At 40.2% G+C, this 26,158-nt stretch overlaps 1 protein-coding gene across 5 annotated transcripts in view; it reads left to right on the plus strand.

The window, feature by feature from the left end:
- The window catches only part of LOC138615953 (chloride channel protein 2-like), a 160,657-nt gene that overhangs the window by 90,568 nt on the left and 43,931 nt on the right, over window positions 1-26,158 (plus strand). For all 5 annotated transcript variants that reach the window (XM_069689897.1, XM_069690074.1, XM_069689984.1 and 2 more), the window contains 6 exons: window positions 430-508; window positions 1,019-1,144; window positions 1,942-2,026; window positions 6,780-6,881; window positions 8,743-8,827; window positions 11,520-11,675. In XM_069689897.1, coding sequence (XP_069545998.1) covers window positions 430-508; window positions 1,019-1,144; window positions 1,942-2,026; window positions 6,780-6,881; window positions 8,743-8,827; window positions 11,520-11,675 — 633 coding nt within the window. The remainder of the gene's footprint in view (window positions 1-429; window positions 509-1,018; window positions 1,145-1,941; window positions 2,027-6,779; window positions 6,882-8,742; window positions 8,828-11,519; window positions 11,676-26,158) is intronic.

Raw genomic sequence — 26,158 nt, forward strand, 5'->3', positions numbered from 1 at the left:
AAGTAACACTTAACTTCATGGCTTTTATTATATTGTGTTAAATCTATTAGATATAATCAAAAAGCATGAAAGAAACAGTTTCTATAAAGTAGTTGTAAGCAGTTCTAAATGTTTATGAATGTATTTGTTCAAACCTAGAACACCTCCCATCTCTGCTCGTTAGTGGAGGCTAAAATCAAATATGTTCAGATAATAAACACTTCAAATGTGCTTAAATCTGCTTACAACTGCGTTATGGACAATTATAGATTATCTATTCAATACTGACAAGAAATGCTAAATAGGTGGACTTAAAGTCAAGTGTTCAATGTGTTCTGATACGACTGCTGTATTGTGTGTGTGTGTGTGTGTGTGTGTGTGTGTGTGTGTGTGTGTGTGTGTGTGTGTGTGTGTGTGTGTGTGTGTGTGTGTGTGTGTGTGTGATTTCAGAACGAGTCGAGGAACATTGAGATGCTGGCAGCAGCCTGTGCTGTGGGAGTCGGCTGCTGTTTTGCTGCCCCCATCGGAGGTGAGTCTCCAGAAAATGTATCCATCAATTTAAGTAGCAGAAGTTTTGTCACATGCTGCAATTAGCTGGAGGTGAACACGATGTTATTCTGACATCACACAACATAATTGGGCTTCATGTGGCTGAAATTGATGGAACGATCTCAGCGATGTTTCAGAGGGCATGTTTTATTGAAGGCCTGATCTCTGTCTGTACTCCTGCTGTCATCTCATGTTAAATTTACAGTCTTGGTAGATGCGAGTGCAGATCTGACAACACTTTGTGTGTGTGACATCATTTATTCAGCTGCAAGCAGGGTTTTTTTTGTGTTTTTTGTGCTGTAGAAAAGACTGTTGAGAAATATCAGTTTAATTTCTTTGGGATCCTGTATGTTTATATTCTAATGTAACTTACAGTCCCCATGCTGTGTGTGTGTGTGTGTGTGTGTGTGTGTGTGTGTGTGTGTGTGTGTGTGTGTGTGTGTGTGTGTGTGTGTGTGTGTGTGTGTGTGTGTGTGTGTGTGTTTTGCAGGTGTGTTGTTCAGTATTGAGGTAACATCCACGTTTTTTGCGGTGAGGAACTATTGGAGAGGTTTCTTTGCCGCTACCTTCAGTGCCTTCATCTTCAGAGTCCTGGCTGTCTGGAACAGAGACGAAGGTGAGAGGATGGATGAGCTCATAATACTCTCAACACTCTTCATGTCAACGCTACTGAAGGTGTAAATGAAAAGTTCATGAAGGTTTTATTAACCCTCCGAGAGGCTGTGCTGGATTCTTTGTTTCTTTACATTTCATGTAATAACTCAAAACATTTACTTTCAAAGTGCACTCAGATAGAATACTGTAAATTATCCACATTTAAATGCCTCAACAGGACAAAAGTTTAATTCAACAAACAACAGCAGGTCAAACTTTCCTGGAATTTATTAGAAAAACATGAACATCCAAAAGTATCTGATTAACCTGGTGTGAAACAACCCAGTTTCACTGCGTGAATATGGTTCTGGTTCATGACTTCATAGATAATAGTTTGCAGTTGTTCCATCCTGCTGGGTTCATTTTAAGCAATCAGCATGTGATGAAATTGGCCGACACTTTGCCACCTCTGGAACTACCAACTATCAACGGATCTTTTCCACCACATTATACTTTATACATCGTTTTAATGAACACCAGCAGAGTAACGAGGTGCTGAGCGTTTATTCTGCGCGCTGAGTGCCAAATATTCAGCGACTTAAAAAAATATATACAGTATATTTTTTTACAGCTCGTCACTGTCACCAGTCGTCCAATCACAGTGAAGGAGGGACAAACGCAGTTAACGACTGCGCTTGTTCCTCCTTGCGGCTGAGAAAACGCTGATATGACCCGAGTTGCTTGCGACCGTCCCTTATGACCTTTCAAAATTGTTAGATGTGACTTTGTTCTCCTGCTGTTTTCTTTCCCGTTCTCCAGAGACCATCACGGCCCTCTTTAAAACCCGCTTCCGGCTCGACTTTCCCTTTGACCTCCAGGAGCTCCCTGCCTTCGCTGTCATCGGGTAGGTTTTCACTGGTGCCATGAAACTGTCGCTCTCCAATTCAGAGATTGCGATTATGAAATCTGTTTCAAAAACTGGGAGGAAAAAGGAAACCTAGCTATCAGATTGAACACCTGGAAAATGCCTCGAAAACAGTCATTCTTATTAAATCAAGTTCAGACCAAAGAGTTTAAAAGAGATGAAACTGTTGCAGGAAAAGTTGCAGCAGTGTGAACTCAAACCAGCTGATGGTGTCACTCTCAACTCAGCTTGTTGAGAGTGACACCATCAGCTAGTCTCAGACGGGAAGTTTTAGAACGTAAGACACGATAGTTTGTGTTTTTAATTTTATTAAAGGAGACACCAATGATAGAACTCCTTGGTGTTCTCTTAAAGCACTAAAGGGCAGCTTTAAATTTGTTTTCTGTTTTTGCTGTTTCATCACGACAGAAAATGCAACTGTTGCAAGTAACTTACTGTCACTATCTTTATTCACGTTATAAGATACTATAAATCACATCAAGCAACAAAAAAAGCCCCAAAAAGCCGGCAGTTAAAACGGAAATACAGAGTCGTTGCTATGGAAATGTGACACTGTCCCGTTGCTTTGTTGTAAACCGAAAGGTTTCAGCTTTCAGGACGTTTCAGACTGGAGAGTTTTAGTTTTTAAATCATCTCGTCATGAATCTTTCGTCTGAAGTGGCCTTAAAGGCTCATAAGTAACGGAAACAGAGTTTTGTTATTTATTTACAGCTTATAAGGCTTTTTTAAATAGTCTCATTTCAATAAATAGCCAAACCAAAATGAAAGAAGTTCGGTTTGAAGAAACTTCAAATGAATTCAAACACCGTGAGTCATTGCTTCTGCCCATCTGGTTGTTCTGACAGCAATTCCCATTTATTATGACCGCCGCATAGACTTGGATATTATTCAGGAGCAGCGCACACCGTAGCTTGTGAAGGTTTAGCTTCAGGGTGGCCCGCGTGAGTCACTGAACATGGATAATTCAGCCTGCAACAGTTGCTAGCGCACTGAGGGAAAGCTTATTTTATCCTGCCGTAGCCTGAGGGATCCTACATGGCTGTGAATGAGACCACGGGTTCCTAGAAGGAGGGAGAGCGAGGTGGTGGTGGTGGTGGTGGTGGGGGGGGAGCTAGGTGCTCTCCATCCCTCCGTCATTCTCTTTCAGATGAAAGCTTGTGTGTAGCTTATTCACAGGCTCCCCGAGAGAAGGAAATCCCTCTCTTCTTTATCTTTCTCTTCTTCATCTTTCGCCTGGTTTTCTTTCTTTTATCTTTTGTGTGTGTGTGTGTGTGTGTGTCGGTAGGTATTAACACCCACCGATGCATCAGACTCCCCCGTACAGCACACTCAGAAGCGCCTCCAGAAAAGGCAGCAAAGCACTTTAGTCCCAGTTTTACACCGTGCGCTAGTCTGTACGTGTTTGGCCTGCGAGGAGCAGCCGGAGCGCCCGGTGCCTCCGTGTAGCTTCCATCTTCCCCTGCCGATAGCTGACAAGCAGGGAAAGTCGGTCAGTGTCTCAGTGAAGCAGGCCAGAAAGAGTTTGTCCTGCGCTGCCGAGGGCACGTCTTTGAAGAGTGGCACACTATCGTGCTAACTGCTCACACCTTCAGGCTTTAGCAGTGAGAATCACGGATACACGACCTGATTCCTCCACACAACACATGCAAACAATACAGTAAGAATTATGCACAAATGAGAGGCGATGTATTATGTATGTCCATGCTCGTGTCTATCACGGTGAGAATCTGAACATAACACCCTAATTGGTTATTTTCACAGCAGCCTCATTGTCCTGTGTTGTTTTTTTTGGCTGCAACAAATATGTTTCAGGATTTAAAAATCACTAAATTTAAAGGTGCTTTACATTTACTGTTTTATCTCCAGAATACACAACGTGTGTCCCTGAGGCCGAACAAACATGCTGAATATATACGTGTGTACACACACACACACACACACACACACACACACACACACACACACACACACACACACACACACACACACACACACACACACACACACACACACACACACACACACACACACACACACACACGTACGTCTCGGTGCCCTCCCTGCTCTGTCTCAGCCCAAGTCCTCTTGTTCATACCGAAGATGTAAACCTGTTTTTCTTTAAAAGTTTATTCATTTATTTATTTTTTCTCTAAAGTTGCTGAATCATTTTAAAACTCCTAGTTGCTATAGTTTTGAAAAAGTTAATAAAAAAGAAGGAAATGTGGATTTGTCATCTGCAGGTTAACACACACGGTGCTGAATTGTTTCTGGCAGCAAGACAGTTTGTCAAAAAATAATTTACAACACATGGGCACCAAATAATCCATAAAAACTTCTCTTATCTCAAATATGTATACTGTGACAATATTGTTGAAATAATTAACGTCAATGTTCACAAAGTTCAAGAATAAACTTCTGCTGCTCTTGTACATTGGGACTCAAACATATTGCATATGCCTTTTTTCAGGACTAAGTGGGTGTGGTTTCATCAGATGTGATTGACAGTGCTGGAAAGTCCACATTTGATTTAAATGTTGCCAAACTCTGATTTGAAATTCATTACATCATGTTTTCCAGCTGAACCCCACCCACCTACAGTAAAGTTATAATCTTAAAGATTTTAATTTAAATAAATGTCTTTATAGTCATTATCAATCAGTGAATGGTCCGATGATGGAACCGTTGCATCTGCAGTATAACGAACAGAACCAGCCTCGGCGTTGGTGGCGACGTTCCCTGGAAAAGTCACAAGCGGTGTTCGACGGTCAGTGACAGTTTTCCATCGCTCAGCAGGAGTTGTTGTGCCACACAGGGTCGAAGTAGCTAACGCTGACGTCACACCGTCCAAAACCACAGCTGCAATTACAGCAGGTCGCCACAGGTGCCGCCAAAGACAACAAAATGGATGTTCAGGATTGTAATTTAACAAACGATGTGAAAGGGAAGCACAAATAACCAATTCAGAAAGAGACAATTAAATCTTTATGTCGGGCCTCAAAGTGGGAAACTGATTGAGAGAATAATCTTTCGAGCCATTTTTCATTGTGTACTTACATGGAGGGTTAACGATGAGTGTTATGGCAGCTGAATGCACAGATCTTTTTTTTAATTTGTTCATATCTTTTATTTAGTTATCGAATGATCTGCTGATTACGTTCTTCATCAAACATCAGAATAAAAATCAATCCGAGTATAATAAGGAGGATTTTATGTCATTTGATTCGTCCAAAAATAAAAAAAAAAAAAAAAGCTGTGAATTCTTCTGTTGCAGTCAGTTTTCTTTCAGTCGACTAATTGGAAAATTGTTGCTGCTTATGCTGATTTATTTACACATGCTTAATCACTTAATTCATTAAACTATTCGTCGATCAACAGCAGAGGATTTGAATCATTTATGTTAGAAATGGAAATTAGTCAACTTGAATAGTTGCATTAAAAAGTTGAATTTTAATCTTTTGAATGTATTTAACTTTGACAACTCTGAATCTAAAGAGAATAATTTGAACTATAATTTATTAGTTTGAAACTGAATTTTAATATACTTGCAACTGAATGTTGAATTCTGAAATTAAATTAATTTGCTTTTAAACTGTATTTGATCCTCAGATAGATGATTCAAATTACTGACACAGATATCTAACCATAATTAATCATTTGATTCATTTATAAGGCAAATTGTTGCAAGACAAAAAAAAAGTGATTTTAACATTGTACGCATGATGAAGCCGATAAACCTATAGGGAATAATAATCGTATGTTGAATCTCTGGTATTGATACGTAGTAGATTTATTGAACCACACGCTGCAGTTCCTCTGTGCCTCCTCTGAGGGGAGCATCAGTTTGGCTGAAACACCTTCACCCGATCGTACCCCGAATCTTGGTCGTCCTTAAAAACAGTACCCATGAACCCTCCTTCTCATCTTAACCATAAACATATATTGCATATGTAATCACAGAATCGTTCCATAGAGAGGACATTTGGTCTTTTTTTTTTTTGTTAAGAGCATAACAACAAAGGAACACCAAAAGGCATACATGCAGTGTTTTCTTCAGCTGCACTGCGGGGGCAAAGTCTCCCTCATCATCCTCTTCATTATTTATTGAAAGCTATTTGACAGAATTAATAATGCAGCAAGATAAATTTATGAGCATTAGATTGTCTGTGTCGCTGTCTGAGTCTATTCTTTCCATCCCCACCTCTCCTCTTTCTTTCCCTCTCACTGTGATGAAGAGGGCTCCCACTGAGCTTTTAAACGCATGCTTACATAAACCTCTCTTTCTGCTTTGTGTCCAACTCCCCCACACATCCCCATCTGACAGTACGCTCTCTCTCTCTTACTGTCTCTTAGCTGTAATTCCCTCTTCATGTTTTCCATCCAATATGTTCCTTCTTTCAGTGTACGTCTTTGTTTTTTCTCTCTGTTGTTTTTCAGTGCGCATCTCCTACATGTTTTGTTGACTTTGTCGTCTTCCTCTGTTTCCAATCTTTGTTTTTTCCTTCCTGTACACATCTTATGACTTTACTGCATCACAGCTGCTTCTATCTCTCACCTCCGCCTCCAGTGCATTAGAAACTGCATTTACATTGCTTTTATTGTGACTCGATGCATTGCTTTGTTTACACTTGAACTAATTTATTCTATTCCGTTTTGATTTGATCTCACAGAATGCAGTTTGATACCAAGTGGGAAAAAAAGTGTCTGCAACTCTCTCTTCTTTGTATCTCTGCAGGATTGCCAGTGGTTTCGGTGGAGCTTTGTTCGTCTACCTGAACCGACTGATTGTGCAGTTCATCAGGAAACAGAAGGCCATCAACAGATTCCTCATGAAAAAGTAGGTTACTGAACATAAATGCAGCTGTACATGCAGTGCATTTCAGGGGGAACTATTGTACTTTGTACTACATTACATTCTCTTGAATGCAATAGTTACCTTTCTCTTTATAGTGTAAAATCACCATGAAACGTGGTCCTGATACGCTTTACGAACACAAAAAACAACAATGAAATATAGGGAATATTAAAACAAAAAAGTGCAAACAACCACATTAAAATAAAAAAATAAAAACCTAACTGTAAGCTTAATCAAAACAGTAAGTTTTAAACTGTCATAAGTCGCACCTTTCGGATAATCTTTCATTCAAAGCATGAAATATGTTGGACTGATACACATTCAACAAACTATCAGTATGATCAAGGTTAAAATCAGTTCCAACCATAACCAGCTACAAAATGACATCATTAGAAGTAAGTCAATAATACCAAGCTTACACAGTTTGGCATCAATAATATTAATGCAATAATATAACAATACACCGACATGCATTATTCAATTCTTTCAGAGGGCTTTTACTTTGATTATTTAAGCAGAAAAATACAAATTAAAATCCAGAATTTATACTCATAAATAAGTATTTTTTTTACTTCAGAGTTCTTTTACTGAAATAAAACATTAAATATTTCTGCCAACAATGAGTCTAAAGTCTGATTTGGATGAGCGTTCGCAGCAGTTTGCATTATGTTTATTTTTATCTCTGCTGCAAACCAGAGTCCATACAGGAGTTGAATGAACCAATCATATTCCTTGACGCACAGGTCGGCACAATGAACCGTGCTCGTCGTCTCCTCTGCGATTGACAGTTACACTTCCCCCCTTCTTTGCATCAGTCTGCAGGGACGTTTAAGTGTATCTTCCGAGAATGCAAGAACCCACTCTAATGTACTTTGATGTGACTGATCCTCCACTCTGCTATCACATGTTCTCATGTCAGCCTTCTCCACATTAAAACCCATTATCACTGATTCCCTGCAATGTGACTCTGCGTCACATTGGAAGTTGTTGGATTAGTGGGCAGTTATAAAGCTGACAACTCTATTTTAGGAAATTCTGTAATAACAGAAAACCTTTTATGACGTAGTTTTTGTTGAAGAATAAACACTCAAGCTGGAATGATTAATCAATTTGTGGATAGCCAGAAAAATAATCAGCAATCATTTTTATTAATGATTTAATTCATTTCTCAAGCAAAAATAGTGAAAACAATAATCACGTTGTTTCCAGCTTCTCAAATGAGCTGCTCCTCTTTGTCAAATCCACATGTGGTCCTCTCTGTTGTTTTGTTGTCTTTATTTGCAGTCAGGATTCTTCTACATATAGTTTTGCATTATAACTCGCTCGCCATATTTGTTTTGGATATTGCGATGTGACCAACTGGGAGATGTCATTCCTATCAACTTCATAATTAGTTGTTATTTCATGTCATACGTTTGTTTCAGCGAAGAGTCTATTTGCAAACGTGGTCTCACACACACAAAGGTGTACATTCATGTTCTGTAATTTCACGGTAACTTTCAACAGAGCATTGCTGTAAACAAACACAAGCTGTAGTCTTCACCTGTCCTCATAATCCCCATAAATCCAGCTACCCTGTGTAAATAAAGATTCAATTAACAACTAAACATATGCCACGACAAATGGCGTGTTATCTCACTGATTTACACTCTCAACACTGAAACTGTGTTAACATTAATGATGTATTTGATGTAATGTAATGATGAAAGTGCAACCGGGATGTAATGATCAAGCCGTTTTTATGTCTTTTTCACTAAAACTCATTAAACCGAGTCAGACATTGATTGTTTCTGCTTTCTTTCTCCTCTCCGTCTGCCGCCTCCTTTCTCTTTGTCTCTTCTAGACGCCTGCTGTATCCAGCACTGGTCACTTTACTCATTTCTACACTAACATTTCCCCCCGGCTTTGGACAGTTTATGGCTGGAAAGGTACGTTTCTTACATCCATTATTCATATATATATATATATATATACACACACATATACACATATACATGATTTTTATAATTTATACACAACTATTACAGTGGTTGTGAATGAAAGCCCGTGGCTGTATGGCCCATTATGTGCTGAATTAATCTGTATATGTTATGTATTTACAGCATTTTTTTTTTTTTGCAATAGGTGTGTGCAACGTGCAGAAAGTGTTTGACAAGAAATCCCTGCTGTAGCTGTGAGCGTGTAGATTTGTGATGCATGTAAAGCATCAGCAGGCATAATCACGGTAGAATGAGACATTTTAAGCCCTATTTTATGATGTAGGATGCACTGTCTAATCCAACAAATAGCTAAATGTTTTACGACTCAATACATCACCATTTGAATAAATATAAAAAACCAGCAGAGGAAGAAGTCGACCATCGAACTGTAGCATTAGCTGGCCTCATCTCTTTACATACAGTCTATAAACCTGACAAAAACAGCCCAATCAGTGAATTAGACAGTTAAAGCCGCATGACATAAATATTCAATGTCTTCCAAAATTGTCTATTCACAAAGGACACGTTAAAACGTTTTGAAGTGACACATAAATGAGCTGAAAATCCATCTGTCTGAGCTTTTCCCCAGCAATTCGCACCACACAGCCTGTAAATAAATACAAAAGAACATCACAAATATTTCTAAACGTGTGTGCACAGGACTATTTAGAAAAACACTTTCTATCAGATCTGTCAGCTGATATGTGTTTTTGAGCATCTTTGTGAACCTTATTTTGTTTGCCGTTATTACTGCTATGATCCTGTTTCCCAAAAAGTTTGGACACGGTCTAAGATTTTAATAAAAACAGAATGAGATGATTCACAAATCATGTAAACCGATATTTAATTGAAAATAGACCAAAGACAAAATATCAAATGTTGAAACTGTGAAGTAGTATTATTTTATGAAAAATATATGTTCATTTTTAATTTGATGCCAGCAACACATCTCAAAAAAAGTTGGAGTTGTATTATTACTTTTTAAACATTTTTATGTAAAGCAACCACTGTGGCTGAGACAAATTCCTCCTCAGAGTTAGTAAAGTTTATACTTCTACTCCTCTGCTCTACTTCTGCTCCGTAGATTTTAAATCCCTATTTGAGAACTAAATGTGACATTTTAAATGAAGAATGTAGACTGCAGATAAACCTTCTCTGTACGTTAGCTGCATGAGTGCGTTTCACACCGACCAAACCAAAAGAAGCAGCTCATCTAACTCATTTTACTATTCTATTTTAATTAATGAAACTGCTGTGAGAACTTCATGTTCTGATTTATATGTCATACGTGCTGTTCCGTGTTGTTTTGGTCTTAATGCGGCTGCACAGAGCAGCTGAGCCATTTCAGATCATTAAATTGTTAACATAACAGCCCGATCACCATTCATGTCGGTGTGTGATTGTGTTTTTTGATACACACAGCACAGGTTCAAATGTGCCTGTGTGTGTCTGTGTGTCGTCTGTGTAGCCCCGGAGACTTGGACGAGCATACTGTCCTATTGCTCCTGGGGTGACTCGTAACCGTGTGTGACTTCTCTCCAATTTCACCCCCTTCATCTGTCTAATTATCAGAATTAGAAAAGGAATAGTCTGTGCATCCTTGGGCTATTATACACATACAGTACACACACACACACACACACACACACACACACACACACACACACACACTGTTGCTCGGTCTTGGCTCCTAATGAGAGGGTGAGTCAGGAATCTGAAGCTCTAAATCTGCCCACGCTGGCCCACTCCTCTCAAAGCTCCTCTCCGGAGGAGTGCACTGCACAGTCAAAATTCTCTACCTCAGATCTCTCTGTCTTCCACGCAAGCTCCTCAGTCATCATTTCTCTGGCAGTGGGCGACATTATCACCCCCATTGTCTGCAGCTAGTCGGCGTTTTAAACAGCTGCATATGGATTTTGTCCTCTTAAATCCTGAGTGACATCTTTTAACACACCTCATCTCCCCTGTTGACACACTGTGGGGCTGTTGTATTTACATTCACCGGAAACTTAAAATGTCTGTTTTTTTCCAAGCTGATTTGGCTGAGAACAAACCTCAAAGTTTGAAAAGCTGTTGTTCAAAAACCTGTACATACTCTAGATACACCGTAGATATTCTGTAGATTCACTATAGATATACTGTAGATATATTGTAGATACACTGTAGGTATACTGTAGATACATTGTAAATACACTAGATATACTGTATATCTACAGTAGATACACTGTAGGTATACTGTAAATATACTGTAGATATACTGTAGGTATACTGTAGGTATACTGTAGATAATGACTGCCTCTTCACTGTGGTAAACCTTACATTTCATTTCTGCAGTGTCACCGATCGTTCTCCTGATCAATAATGTTGCTCAGACCAACATTGAGTTGGTGATCTGCACACTTTGTCCTCACTGGAACTTGCTGATGTGACACTCTGAGGACTGAACATGTGATGTCGTGTTTTACCCTCAGGGCCAGTCGTTTGTGTTTAAAGGATTTAACAAGTCAGTTCAGTTCACACACTGGAGCTCAGGGCCAAGGTCACTCTTAGGGAATCAATACACTGACTAAACAAATAATTGGTACAAAACTGCTTGCTCATGTTAACATATGCTGATGATGTCACTTCCTGTGGTGTGTAGCTGACCCAGAAGGAGTCTCTGGTGACGTTGCTGGACAACCGGACGTGGGCCAAACAGGGCATCGCCGAGGAGTTCGACTACATCGCACACTCCCAAGCTTGGAAACACCCGCAGGTCAACGTCTTCGTCACGCTCGTCCTCTTCATCGTCATGAAGGTAGGAGAGAACAACTATGAGATGAAATTATAGATCAATTTATGACAGTAAATGTGACCGATCTGGTTACTTCCTTCCTCTGTTGTCATCAGTATAAAATATTGCAGTGTGTGTGCTGGTACAGGAGGTCAAACCCACCCAGGCAGCAGCTGCTTGTGGCTGCAGTGGTGTTAAAGATAAAGGAAGGTCACGAGGAGATTGTGAATTGAACGTGAACGTATTTTAAATGGGAGGGGTTTTCCTCTTTCATTCACCACTGGGCCTGAGCTAATGGGAAAGTATTGGAACGGAGCCCATCTCTACTTGGCACTGGTAAAGAACAAAGGGAGGCCATGTTGAAAATATAAAAAACGGTTGCAAAGTGTCCTATCTGCCCCTCACTGCGTTACAACGTTATGTTCCCGGGAGGCCATTTAAAGTTTTGTATCGCTGAGTGACAGAGCTGATCAAATCCCTGTGAAAATATTCATCCCTCAGTGGATGACTTTATCTGTCCGGTTAATAAAGGTCCAACAAAAGGTGTTTGATTAAAGGAACTCAATCCAGCTTTATACACACTGTGGCTTTATCAGGATATTATCATGTGTTAAAGTGAGTTTAGGTTCGGGTTAAAGTAGCTGGTTCCACCTTGGAGTATAATTCAAATATCTCCTATCAAACCTTTGGTCTCTGCACTCTCTGATTTTCTAGCGTCCGCTCACTGTCACTTTTGATGAAAAAAAAACATATCACCTGTAGCAGATTAGATCAGCTGTTTCTAACTCAACTAAAGCTTTCTACAGACCTGTGTGTATGTGCTCGGTCAAAAACTGTGAGTGAAGGAAAGGAAACCCCAACAACCATGTTAAGTCTGTAACGGTTAGAAATGCAGTGGACTCACCTCCAGACTACCTTGTGAAAAATACGGCGTAATATTACAGCGTGCTTCACCTGTGATTCCATCGTCAGCGACATATAATCATTTCCTCTTCTTTCTGCTGCTCATATGTTTTTTTTGTTTTCTCAACCAACAAAAGCCGATTACAGATCCTGGAGGTGAAGTTGGAACTTACAGTCGTTGAAAGCTAAACCTTATTGTGTAATAATGATGAATTGCATAAACATTTTAAATGAACATAAACTATGACATACAGTTGCGGTTGAATTTATTGGTACCCTGAACAGTTCATTGAAAAATGCTTCATTCCTCCTGAAAAGTAATGAATTTGAATGTTTACCTACAGCCTTTAGTATTTCATAGTGTAAAGCAAAGAAAGTGTGTAAAAAGATATACGATTGCCTCTTTTACAAATATTATTCTAAAATGACCGGTACCCCCAGAAAAAAAAAAAAAAAAGAGAAATAATTGGTATCTGTTTGGTATCATTTGTTTTGTGCCCCAAGCTGAGCATGGATCAGAAGAAGCAAAGTAGAAAGTTGCCTGAGAATATCAGAAAGGAAATCATGAAATGCTAAATATGAAGGGTATAAGACCGTCTGCAGGCAGCTTGATGTTCCTGTGACTGCGGTTTCAAATATTACGAACAAATTTAAGGTCCATCGGACTGAAGTCAAACTGCCTGGATGCAGCTGCAAGAGGAAAATTCTAAAGCCTTTGGATCCCGGCTGTTTTGCTGAAGTAAGAGCCATGAGGGAGAGTCGGATACGCAGTGAAAGTATCTGAACTCTCCTGGGTCTCAATGGGGGGGGGGATACAGCGGGTGATAGAAAGTATTGGAACCGAGCCGCTACATTCTTGGCACGTGTGGAAAAAAACAACAACAATACTATATATTTGTCTTTGTGCGATGAGAGAAAATGCCAGTGCCTCGCCTCTCATCCTCCTGATGGCCTGTGTAACGAGAGGTGTTGCTGTTGTGGTGTGAGGCTGCTGGAGCAAAGTGCTGCTTGTGTTGTGGTTAGATTGGCTTTTTTCTTGGCTTTTTTTTTATATAACCTTTACTTATTTGGGCTGTTCAGCTGAAATGAAATGTCCTTTCGCCAAACAAAAAAAAGCAAAGGTTGTAAATCTCCCCTTTCTGCATCAAGTGCTGAGTGTGTATGTGTGAGTGTGTGGCTGAGTAAAGTACACAAAGAGCCCTGTGAAAGTGTGAGTGGGCGCAGAGTAGAGTGGGTTGGGTTGTGTGTGCAGGGGAGAGCATGCAGGCAGGGTTTGGGGGAGTTATTTAGAAATCAGTTTTTTTGTTACTGTACTTGACATTTATAATGTGTTTATCCACAGTAAAGCTACTCTCATATGAAAAGCAATTTGATCAACTAAAGCCGCATAAAATATGAAGGTTAAAAGTTGGGGGGGGGGAATCTGATATATATTTTCAAACCCACATAACATGAAATCATTAATACTAAAATCCGGTCAGGAAAATGTGAGCAAATTATTTACCCATCTGGTATGAGAAGCAGCAGCCAACAGTGACATCACTCGTTGGTTTGGGCTCATTCTGAAGCCTCAAGTTTGGCATTTTGGCCGTCGCCTTCTTGCCGGAAATGACCATATTTGGGCAAGCTAAGGAGGAGCGAGCGGATGATCTGACTCTGTCTGATTAGGACACTTAGCCCCGCCCACTGATTGCAAGAACCTGACTGCACCACAGGCCTGTAAGTCAAACAGACACGCACTTAAACATATCGCTTTTTGAGGCCTAGTATGTATGAGAGAAGTTAAATAGGAGTCAATGGAGCCAAAGCTTTTTTGGCGCCAGCCCCTAGTGGCCCTTAGTGGTATTGCACTTTAAGGCACTTCCACATTGGCTTCACTTGTCAGACCCGGAAGCTACGTCCACTTTAATATACAGTCTATGTGTATGAGCAGTTTGTTATTGTCATTGTTATTGTTGCTCTGACCAAATTCCTTTGATGATATCTGGTATCAAAAAAATGTCTTGACATTGGGAACCAAAATTCAATGCTTCGGCTACATCCCCACTAAATTGTTTTCATTTAAAACCACATTGTTTTTGCAACATTTGCACAGTAGTATGTCAAAGCATTTTCCATATGTTGGCTCTACTTGAACGGCCCGCCCACATAGATAAAAATCATTCAGATTCAACTTTGGTAAATCTGACATTAAGCACCTTATTTCACTCTTTTCAAACCAATTTTTGTCCACATATCTGTCTGCGTCGTGTGCACTACAGTAACTTTAGGCTTCTGATAAGTAGTGAAACGGTTGGTGCATTGGTTACTTTTGTGATGTGCTTTCTTGCAGTGCCTTTTTTAATTTATTCCACCACTAGGGGTCACTACAAATAGGCCCTTCATTTCAAACCAAATTTATTTAATAAAGTAAACAAGCGCTATATGTGTCCCTTTTTTTCCTGCCAAAGTAATTCACATTGCACTGTTTATACGTTAGACTTAAAAAAAAAAAATTAAAAAAAAACAGCTAAGCAGAACTGCAGCCATGCAAAACGTGGTGACAAACACACAGTCAGGTATCCAACGCTGACCAAAGGCTCCAATGTCAAAGTTATGTAAGCACAGACACTGATGATGTGACTGTGTACTGCAGCAACGGCAGAAACTGACTCACTGTCTTTGTTTCTCTGCAGTACAATAGAGAACGTCTCTCTCAGCTTTTTGTCTTTCACCGAATTTCAAAGAAAAAGAGAAACTGTCAAATAGCAATTTTCATTACGTTAGAAAGCGAGTTCGACCGCATCAACTTTTCTTGATGAAAGCCAGCCATCCGTTCTCTCGTTGCCGTGCATGTGCGTGTGTCATCCCTCCTTCTGTCCTGCAGCGAAATTGTTTCATTTGCTTTCAGCGTCATTCCTTTCCATCCCATGTGTGTGCTTGTCTTCTGTGCATGTATGGGGTTACTAAAAACAGATGTAGCATTTCCTGTAGGTGACATATACTGTAGGTGAGGTACACACACACACACACACACACACACACACACACACACACACACACACACACACACACACACACACACACACACACACACACACACACACACACACTTACTTTAACTTTAATCACACACCTTCACAAAGCAGCTCTCAGCATCTATCTGTGGACATGCACTGACTCACGTCCTCTCTTTCGCTCACTCTCTCACACACACATACACACACATACACACATACACACACACACATACACACACATACACAGCATTCAAAGTGAGGCTGTAATGGCTCTGTCAAATAACAGCCTTTGGTTTTTCCTGGATTCAGCCTGGTGATTTTCAAAGGGGAGATTGCTCTCTCTCGCTCTCCTTCTTGGTAATGAATGGTTCTTTTATTCATCTTGGCAGCCATCTTGTCTCGTTGCTCCTTTTCATGTCGAAAGCTTCAGGAAGACTCTTCTTCCAGCTGCTCAGATTTTGAGAGGGAAGGCGCGTGAAGTGTCCAGTGTCAGGAAGTCGGCGTCAGCAGGTCACCGAATGAAGCTGCTGTAAATACTTTAATTACACTTTTTGTTTTACAGTACACAAAATGTATCCTGGCTGAAGTTGTGCACCTGTTATGAAGAAGAGGAGGGTTTAATGTGGTGCTCAGAAAGTATTGTCGCTTTTCAGCACACCTGAAATCACACCCACAAACCTGTAGAGTAACCTGACATGCTTAGTAGTTAAATGCTATTTTTAAAGGTGTGCAATTATGCACATCAACAGCTCTCAGGGAGAAATTGGTTTATAAATACAGGTGTGTGTGTGTGTGTGTGTGTGTGTGTGTGTGTGTGTGTGTGTGTGTGTGTGTGTGTGTGTGTGTGTGTGTGTGTGTGTGTGTCCTCCAGCCTGAGCAAGACCTCTGTTATCTGTGTGTGTCCGTCAGAGTGACACGGAGCTGGCGGGACTGTAATTGGAGTGGGAGTAGAAGAAGGGCCCCTGAGGGTCCCCTGAGGCCCCCGGGCGATAGACTGTCCTCTGAATGTGACACACACACACATAAACACAGAAGGCTCCCAGATGACTGACAAATTAAATAGAGTACAAATGTTCTGGATAGTGCGTCATAACTGATACCCTTGGAAAGAGTATCCTTCACTTCTCCCTTCTGCCTCACTTATGTTGTTTTCTCTCTGTTTAAATAACAATAAATCACGGTGTAGGGTGCACGAAGTCTGTGTGTGTGTGTGTGTGTGTGTGTGTGTGTGTGTGTGTGTGTGTGTGTGTGTGTGTGTGTGTGTGTGTGTGTGTGTGTGTGTGTGTGTGTGTGTGTGTGAAGGTGTGTACATTTAAAACTATCTTTATGAAGACCAGTTTGAGACCTTTGGAGTGAGGACATTTTGGAAGGGTGAGGACATTTTGGCTGGTCCTTGCCTTTTCACACACCTTCAAAAAGGCTTCTTAGGATTCAAACTTGGTTTAAAGCTTAAGGGTTAAGACTTGGTTTAAGGTTAAGAGTTAAGGTTCGGACTAGGTTTGGGTTTGGATTGGGGTTAGGCACTGCCTTGTGGTGGTTAAAGTTAGGGTAAGGGACTAGGGAATGAATTATGTCCATGAATGTCCTCACAAAGATAGCTAAACAAACATGTGTATGTGCGAACCTGTGCCTGTGTTTTAAGAGTAGTAAGAAGTAAATAAAACGTTTTGCATCTTCTTTAGCGTCAGCTGAACATATTAGCATATCTGACTAACTTATACTAATAACCTAAAGCATGTTTATCTCCAACAACAAGGAGCATTTCAAAACTTTTAAAGGAGATTTCTTTGCAAAAGAACAACACCAGTGTGGTATTTTTGTGCTGTGTGGCAGTCAGCCCTGATCTGACTGTATGCGAGTGTCGGCTAACATTAGCGGCTGCCTCTTGCTCTGTTTTCATTTGGGCAAATGTACACTCCAGCACCCCAGCCTCACTTATCCAACTCTTCTTCATTCAGTTTGTCACACATTTAGTAGCTCTGACCCCCAAAGCCTTTTGTCTCTGTGAAAGTGAAACAAACAGTTGAAAATATAAAGCGTCAAAACAGGGTTTTGTTAGAATTATGTTTTCCTGTCATGCCTAAAATACTAGCACAGTCTCTTTATTTTATATGTTCTATGTTTATAATCAAATGTTGAGGAACTAAGAAGATGCAGCTTCAGCTTTCTTGTAGTAGCATGATATAGATGTAGTTATTAAGTAATAAGCAGTAAAGTAAGAAAACCCTTTTTACTGCCTCATACTTTCCAAACAGTCAGCCAGAAACAGTGTTTTTAACCACCTTATGGAGCTGTAGTTATCTGAGCCTACTGAAATCTGCTTGGTTTGTTTCAGCCTGTAAAACTGACAGTCACAATGTTGTCTATCTCTGTCCCAAAGGTAAATCTGCCAACATTAAATGTTATTCTTTGTCTTTCAGCTGGTAAAATATCCTTTGCCAGAAATTTCTCCCCTGAGAACCAAAATGAAAAACATGTAAGACTATAAAGACTGTTAATACATCCTTTGGTTTGATCAAATTACCATTAATGCTGAGGAGTTTCCCACGTGGAATCAGTATAATATTGATCAATTCTATGATAAATTTGCAATTATTCTAAGTGGATTATCTGTTTTCTGGAATGGAGGGCCAACATTCACCTGAGATAACCTGCAGCTCTCGCTCTGCCTTTTTAAGTGCTCCAGAAGGAGCAGATGCTGCACTTTACTAACACACATCGCGTGTCTTTACATATTGAAATTATAACCTCAAGTGCACTGCTCTGGAGAGCGTGAGATAATTTTATTCAGCTGAACAAATCATATAGAAATATTGTAATGCCAAGGTACTGTAGTACCTTCTGGTCTTTTATGAAGATGTTTAATAGTTGAATTCTTTCTTTTTTGGTTATATCTTTGGTATTTCCTACTCTGTTGTGCTGTAGCCTACAGACAAAGTTAATGCAGTTAAATCCCCTTATAAATGATAGTTTTGCTTAGTCAGGCATATTTCCACACTCTGCCAGTGCTGGATAATGCTCAGGTTGCACCCATTTATCAGTGTGGTACCAGGGGGAAAACCACTCTGGTCTGAGGGAACTTGTTTTGATGGAATATTTGCACGTAGTGATGTGAGTCCTGCCAATAAAATGACCAAATTCTTGCACAAATAGACCAAAAAGAGCCTTTTTGCATGATCCAAGTCTTATTCTGCCATTTCCAACATGCAGGTTGCTGCTCAAAGGTTTTTGTTTCCCAGTGCAACAGAAATTTTGAAAACGGTAACACACACAAATAGATGGAAAGAAGGACGATGAGGAGGATTAGAGATCTGTGCTTTGGTTGTTAAAAATACATTCATCATATTATCTACCTTATCAATAAATGAATGCAAAGTTTGTATAAAAATAGATTGTTTTAATGGTCGCCTTTATTGTTAAGAGGAAATGTACCCTGAGATTAGAGCAAAGGGCACAAACCACATTTCATACACAACAAATTACGAGTGGTATATTTTCTTATTACTGTGAAATTTCACTTCGCAATATTCGTGCTCTGTGTGAAAATGGTCACGACAAAAACAACTGTTCGAAAAGATATATTGACATGCAAATTAATTGCCAGAAAAAAAAAAAAACCTGCTGTGTAACGGGGGAGTTTGAATATGTCACCAAAACAAGCTAAAATTGAAAGTACAAAATAATTAGAATAGGTAAAAAAGACAATACAGTCTATTTTATGACGTTCTGACCCACACAACACACATGAAGCAAATTACAACCATACTATCGTCCTAAAGGCACGTCGTTGCCAACTAGTTTTAAAAAGATTTTGTGTTTTTGTTGAGGAAACCCATTACTAATATTATCCACTAATGAAATCTGACTTGCATATATTAACTAATAATTTGTTTCCTCTAAAATAGTATAGCCCCGAAGCAGCTCCATGACTTATAAGTTTCATTAAAGCCGCTGTCAAAATTTATGTGGTTCATTAAGACATTTTTAATTGGATTTTAATGCAGGAGTTTTTTTCTTGTTCATTTCTTTCACTTGTTTTTTGAAGCACTTTCAAGGTTTTAAACTAGCAACCAAATCTTGATTTTTTTTTTTTTTTTTTTTTAATCTCAAGGCTTCTACCTCCTTTCGCCATTTATCGAACTGCACCTTCAGTCTGAGGTCAGAGATCCTCATACATTTTGATGGCTGTCCACTACATCAGTGAGATGTACACTTAGTAGATTAGATTAGAATAAATGAAAAATGTATGATTCTTGCAGGGGGAAGTGAGTCACTGCTACTGCATAGAATTGGATACAGCAATAGATAGGAGGACATAAATAGTAATGGAGCAAATACAGGGTATAGAAATATGTTCAGGAATGCCGAAGCATCTCGTCAGAAACAATCAACTCTAGATTATACTGTCGTGCTATGTCCGCTTTAAAAGTACTCAAGGAATCGGCGATGAAAACTGTCCACCTACTTCATCTGCTGCAGATTTCATCTCGAGGCCTCTAAACTTTGACCGGAGGCGTTTCAGCCAAGACAGTGTTTTAACCTTTAGCGCTCCGAGAGGGTTGATGCAGTATCTGGTCAGTTAGCTAGACAAATCTGTTTCTCTGTGGACTCAAGTCCAGCACATTAAGACGTACAGTAGTCGGTTATATACTGTTATATATAAACCATCTAACGGGACCAACAGGTTGCTTAAAGCCGAAGAGTCAAGGTTACTCACTTTCCTTCCACATTTTTATGATGGCCGCAGTCTTAATGTTTAAAAGTGGATGAACCGCAGAAAGATTTTTTGTTGATCAAGATGGTGTTGTGCATCAACATGGAAACACATTCCCTTGTAGACGTCAAAGCATGAAATCAATGTGGCTTCACCGGAGGGTTTACAAGGCTCCAGAGGCAGCGCATCAAGCAGTCAAAGGAAACCTCACACAAAGGTCATATTCTGTATGTCATGTCTTTTATATACAGCTGCAAGCACACTCATTCAACCCCCTTAAAGGAGAAGTGTGTAGGAGTTAGTGGCATCGAGTGGTGAGGCAGCAGGTTGTAATCAAAGGAACATCCCTCGCCTCGTTCTCAGTGTGTAAGAGAATCTACTGTGGCCGCCACACTACACACACACACACACACACACACACTGTAACTCTTACAAAACTCAAAAGGCCCTCTCTAGAGCCAGTGTTTGATTTGTCCCTTCAGGGCTACTGTAGAAACATGGCGGTGCAACCTAGCGGCAATCAGCAGTGACGTCACCCGTTGGTTTGTTAACGGCCGTTATGAAGCCTCGAGTTTGGATTTTGGCCGGCGCCATCTTGCTAGTTTGAAACGGTTGGAACCAGAAGTGACCATATTTGGGTGAGCTGGGGGGAAGCGAGCGGGGGATCTGACTCGATCTGACTGGAAAAGTACAGCTTGTTGAAGCATATTTTATAATTAATGACGTGGTTATTTTCAGACAGATGGCTGGAGAACTAATAAGAAAACGAAGATAAATCAACCAAGAAAAATTGTATTGACCGTGTTGAATGGTAAACTATGGAGCCAGAGGTTTTTTCAAGCCAACCTCTAGTGGCACTCAATGGTATTGCAGCTTAAGCCACTTGCGCATCAGCTTGATTTTTCAGAGCCGGAAGCTACGTCCACTTTTATGTACAGTCTACGGGTGCAACATGTTGGGATTGTGCAGTAGGACCTGCTCCTTGTGTAGCTATGAAGGTCTCATTCTAAGGCAGGAGATATACTCGCTTTAAACCCTGCGTCCGTCTGCACACGATGGCTGCCTCACGTATCCCGCTTCTAGTTTCAGCGTTGATTTTACACATTCCGAGAAAGTAATGCAACATGTCTGCAAAGTGGCAGTATGGAGATGTGACAGAGTCAGGAACCTCCAAAACGAAATAGGAACAAGTCCGAGACCGGTACGTCCGTGCACTGCGGGAAATGCTGGAAATGTGTCCACATTTCTGGAGTGTGGATGGTAGTAGTGACCCCTCGACTGTCTCCATGTTTATTGTTTACATCAGTGATCCTCAGGTTTAGGTGATTTTACACAAATTAAAACATAATTATGAATATTTCATTCCAATTGTGCCAATTGATCCCACTAAAATCCTCCACACTGAAACTTTAAGGTAAGTTCACACCCTCAACTTGACATTTCCTTTGGAGTAAAACTTTCAGAGCAGATCTTCAACTTGTAATAAGGTATTTCTACAGTGTGGCATCACTGCTGGATACTTCTTCCAGCACTTGCAGTGGCATAATCACACACTGACACAAATTTCCAGCCAGGGGGGAATCATGTCATTAAACCATCTCCGAGGCAACGCCGAGCCACCTGAAGGGGGAGCCTTGGGCAAGCTGTAATATATAACTAACTTTGCCGATGTCAGTGTAGGTGCCATGGTTAAGGCTCCTGTCCTGTCCTATGGGGATGGAGAAGACAGCGCTGGCAGCATCCTGTCACATTCACCTGTGTTCAAGTGTGTGCGAGTGTGACCTTGTTATTGTAAGTAAACAAGCAGCTGGTTCAGATTACACTGTCATCTCCATGCAGCAGGATAAAGTGTCCTTTCCTCTTATCCACTGTGTGGAACATCAGACCGGTGGTCCTTAGATTTAGTCCATATTAAGCTGGCTGAATCCAAAAAGGGAGTTTAGACAGGAATGTATTTATTTCCTCTGTTGACACTAAAATACTCAATACAGTGGTCTCTACGATTCAAACATTCCCAAGAAGAACAACAGCAAGATATAAACTGTGTTTACATCCAAGTGAGAAAACCCTGTAGTTATGACAAGATCAAGACACTAACGTGTACAGAGTGAAAGTCTGTGTAAAGAGGAGGTTGGGGTGGATGGATGAGTCAACATAACATCAAATTTTAACACAAGAAACACCTTTAGTTTCCTGTTTCCTGACTGCTGCTGTTCTTTTTTCCGTGCCCTGACCTTAACCTTCAATTTATTATTGCAACCATGACAACAAAGTGAACCTCACTTTATAACGAAGGAGTCCAACCTTTACCTAAATATAACTGAGTCAGTTCTGTGCCTGAACCTCACCAAACCTTTACCGTAGCATTATCACATGTAGCATAAAACATCCATAGTCCTGATTGTATTCAGAAGCTCAATTTCTGGATGTCAGACAGAGTTGTCAGTGTTACACCAAAGCGCTGTAAAACCACTCCACAAATCTACACTCAAAGAACGCTTCTTTTTTCCACTACCATATTTCACCAGTTGAAGTAAAATATCTAACACTTCTTTTGTTCTTTCTAAGACCTTTTGTTCCCAAATTAGTAAAGATCCATCTTGTTGAGCACTTCACCTTTGTCAAAATAATCCATCCACCTGTGTGGCACACCAAGAAGCTGCATAAACGTCATGATTATTGCACAAGTGTGCCTCCGACTGGCCATAATGAAAAATAATATGTGTCGTTTAATCAAGCAACATAATGCCAAGAAAAATGGGAGCGGAAAAAACAAAAGTGCTGCATTTATATTTTTCTTGACTCTATTTTCATCACCGGTTATGGCCTTTCTTGCAAATTGTGTAATGATTGGAACATAACAAGCCAATCAAATAGTTTTGGGGATTTAATAGTTTACTTTTGAAACTAATTTCTCTCCCTTTGCTGCCTCGCGGTTCTTTAATTTATTCAATTAACTTTGTCTGGAGGAAAATAACTTTTCCAAATGACAAAAAACAAACAGATGCGGCGACGTTTTTCTTTTGTAATAGAATGCTTTAAAATAAGAAGAAACTATAACATTTTAGTGGGCGATCTACTTATAAGTATTAAAATATTACAGTAAATGTACACTAACTTTTTGTTCCACCTTACAGCCGTAACCCATTTGTAAGTGTTTTATTTTTACAAGCATTTGCTGTATATAATAATATCATGAAAATTTTTTGAACATAATGTAAAAAACAACATAAAAATCCTATTTAGCAGATTTTCTTTTGCATATTTTCCTGTCTTGTTTTAAGCATTATTACACGCTGTTAGCATCAGCTTCACTGTAGAAGTCTCAGCAGAGACAGCTGGCTTCAGTTGGTGTGTCTCATCGTGGCTAACTGTACGCTTACAGCTGGGTGAGACGATGTGTCACACCACCCCGGGACCCACTCACACACTTTGTCAGTGTCCTCACAGTTCATGGCCTCTGTAATAAAGTTAAGCCTTTGTTATGAGTTCCCAGATCCTTTAAAACTCCCTCACTCTTATTAAGGTTTTACTAGCTGGGTGGAAGGGAAAAGAACAAGAGAAGAGGAGATAGGAGATGAAGACGAGTCTGAAGAATTATACCCACGACTCTCTCTTTTCACGAGGCCTATTTTTGCGTATTCAACTGGTTGGTTGTGGCCGCGCTCAGCTCTGATTCATTGAGTCTGTGTTATGGCATGTGGGTGAGTGTGTGAACACCTACGCACGTATGTGTGTTTGCGAGGAGTGTGAAAACAGCGGCGGCGCAGGGTTACAGAAGAGATGCGTTACGTCACCATGGCAGCCGGCCTTAATTACAGCTAACTATAGACAGAGCAGAGGGAGCAGAGACGAGATGGAGCAATGAGTGTAATTAAAAAGTCTATTTGAAAGCGTGAGGTTATTACGTCGGTGAGGTTTGTCTAATGGTTTTTACAATACTGTCATTCATACGTTCTTGTTTTATGCATACAAACACCGAATGTGACAGTCTTGACTTTGTGTGCCCATATTGAAGTGTGCGTGTGCGTGTGTGTGTGTGTGTTCACAGTATTGGCCTAATGAAAGGTCACGATCGGAGGCAAAAAAGTGTGTGTTTGTGCGCATTCGGTCATTTGACATCATTTTGGGTATATGAATATCCATCTGTGCATGTGTTCAGTTATTCAAAACAAATGTGACCACTTCTGGAGCAACATCTACACCAGCTGTATGTTATAGGGTTATAGGTGATATATCGATATTTTATCCTTCAGTGATATTAGACTAGGTTTTGTTTTAGATTTTAGTCTTAATAGTCATCTCTACTATATAATTGCGGTATTTTTACCAAAATATTTGGTCAAAAATATTATGATATTTGATTTTGTCCGTATCATCAAAACAGAATCTCATTCGAGGCTGAAAGCAGCAGTTTACCTGTAAATCAAACAAGTTAGTCGAGAACAAGCTGTTCACCTGCAACCGTCGTATTGGTTGTCTTTTTGTTGCTAAGCAGTGGTGAAAAGTAACTAAGTACATCTACTGAAGTACCTTATTTAAGTACAGTTTTAAATATTTGTTCTTAAGTATTTATCTTTAAACTTGTCTGATGGCTGCTTTTAAAGAACCAGTGTTCAGGACTGAGCAGTGAGGTTACATAACAGAAGCAACTCAACACCTCTCACCTCCAGTGTCCAGCATGTAAAGAATGATGACGGTATTTTTTTCTGTAGAAAAGGAGTTTTAATGAGATATCTAATGTAATGTCTGAGTCCAGACGAGTTGGCACGGTTGAGTAGCAGCATTTTCTTACCAAAAATAAACACATCAGCTGTTTAGGACTCTGTTGATCCCTTCTCTTAAACTTAAATACACCCACACATTCACACACACCTGATGATAATGCTCACACATTGTCAGCGGTGACATTTTCCCCTTTTTTTTTGCCCGTCTTAATTAGCAGTCTTTTCCGCTCGCCCGACTCGGCGTCGGCCAATCGGCAGAGCTCGCTCATTACCCAGGATTTATAGTGGGTACGGAAAGTATTCAGACCCCTTTACATTTTTCACTCCTTGTTTCATTGCAGCCATTTGCTAAAATCAAAAAAGTTCATTTTATTTCTCATTAATGTACACTCAGCACCCCATCTTGACAGAAAAAAACTGAAATGTAGAAATTTGTGCAAATTTATTAAAAAAGAAAAACTGAAATATCACATGGTCATAAGTATTCAGACCCTTTGCTGTGACACTCATATTTAACTCACATGCTGTCCATTTCTTCTGATCCTCCTTGAGATGGTTCTACTCCTTCATTGGAGTCCAGCTGTGTTTAATTAAACTGATTGGACTTGATTAGGAAAAGCACACACCTGTCTATGTAAGACCTTACAGCTCACAGTGCATGTCAGAGCAAATGAGAATCATGAGGTCGAAGGAACTGTCCAAGGAGCTCAGAGACAGAATTGTGGCAAGGCACAGATCTGGCCAAGGTTACAAAATCATTTCTGCAGCACTCAAGGTTCCTAAGAGCACAGTGGCCTCCATAATCCTTAAATGGAAGAAGTTTGGGACGACCAGAACTCTTCCTAGACCTGGCCGTCCAGCCAAACTGAGCAATCGTGGGAGAAGAGCCTTGGTGAGAGAGGTAAAGAAGAACCCAAAGATCACTGTGGCTGAGCTCCAGAGATGCAGTAGGGAGATGGGAGAAAGTTCCACAAAGTCAACTATCACTGCAGCCCTCCACCAGTCGGAGCTTTATGGCAGAGTGGCCCGACGGAAGCCTCTCCTCAGTGCAAGACATATGAAAGCCCGCATAGAGTTTGCCAAAAAACACATGAAGGACTCCCAGACTATGAGAAATAAGATTCTCTGGTCTGATGAGAACAAGATTGAACTTGTTGGCGTTAA

This window comes from Brachyistius frenatus, unplaced genomic scaffold (assembly GCF_029030835.1).
Source record: "Brachyistius frenatus isolate BFR_SWC_R1_liver_20210118 unplaced genomic scaffold, ASM2903083v1 Contig_1, whole genome shotgun sequence".
Lineage (NCBI taxonomy): Eukaryota > Metazoa > Chordata > Actinopteri > Embiotocidae > Brachyistius > Brachyistius frenatus.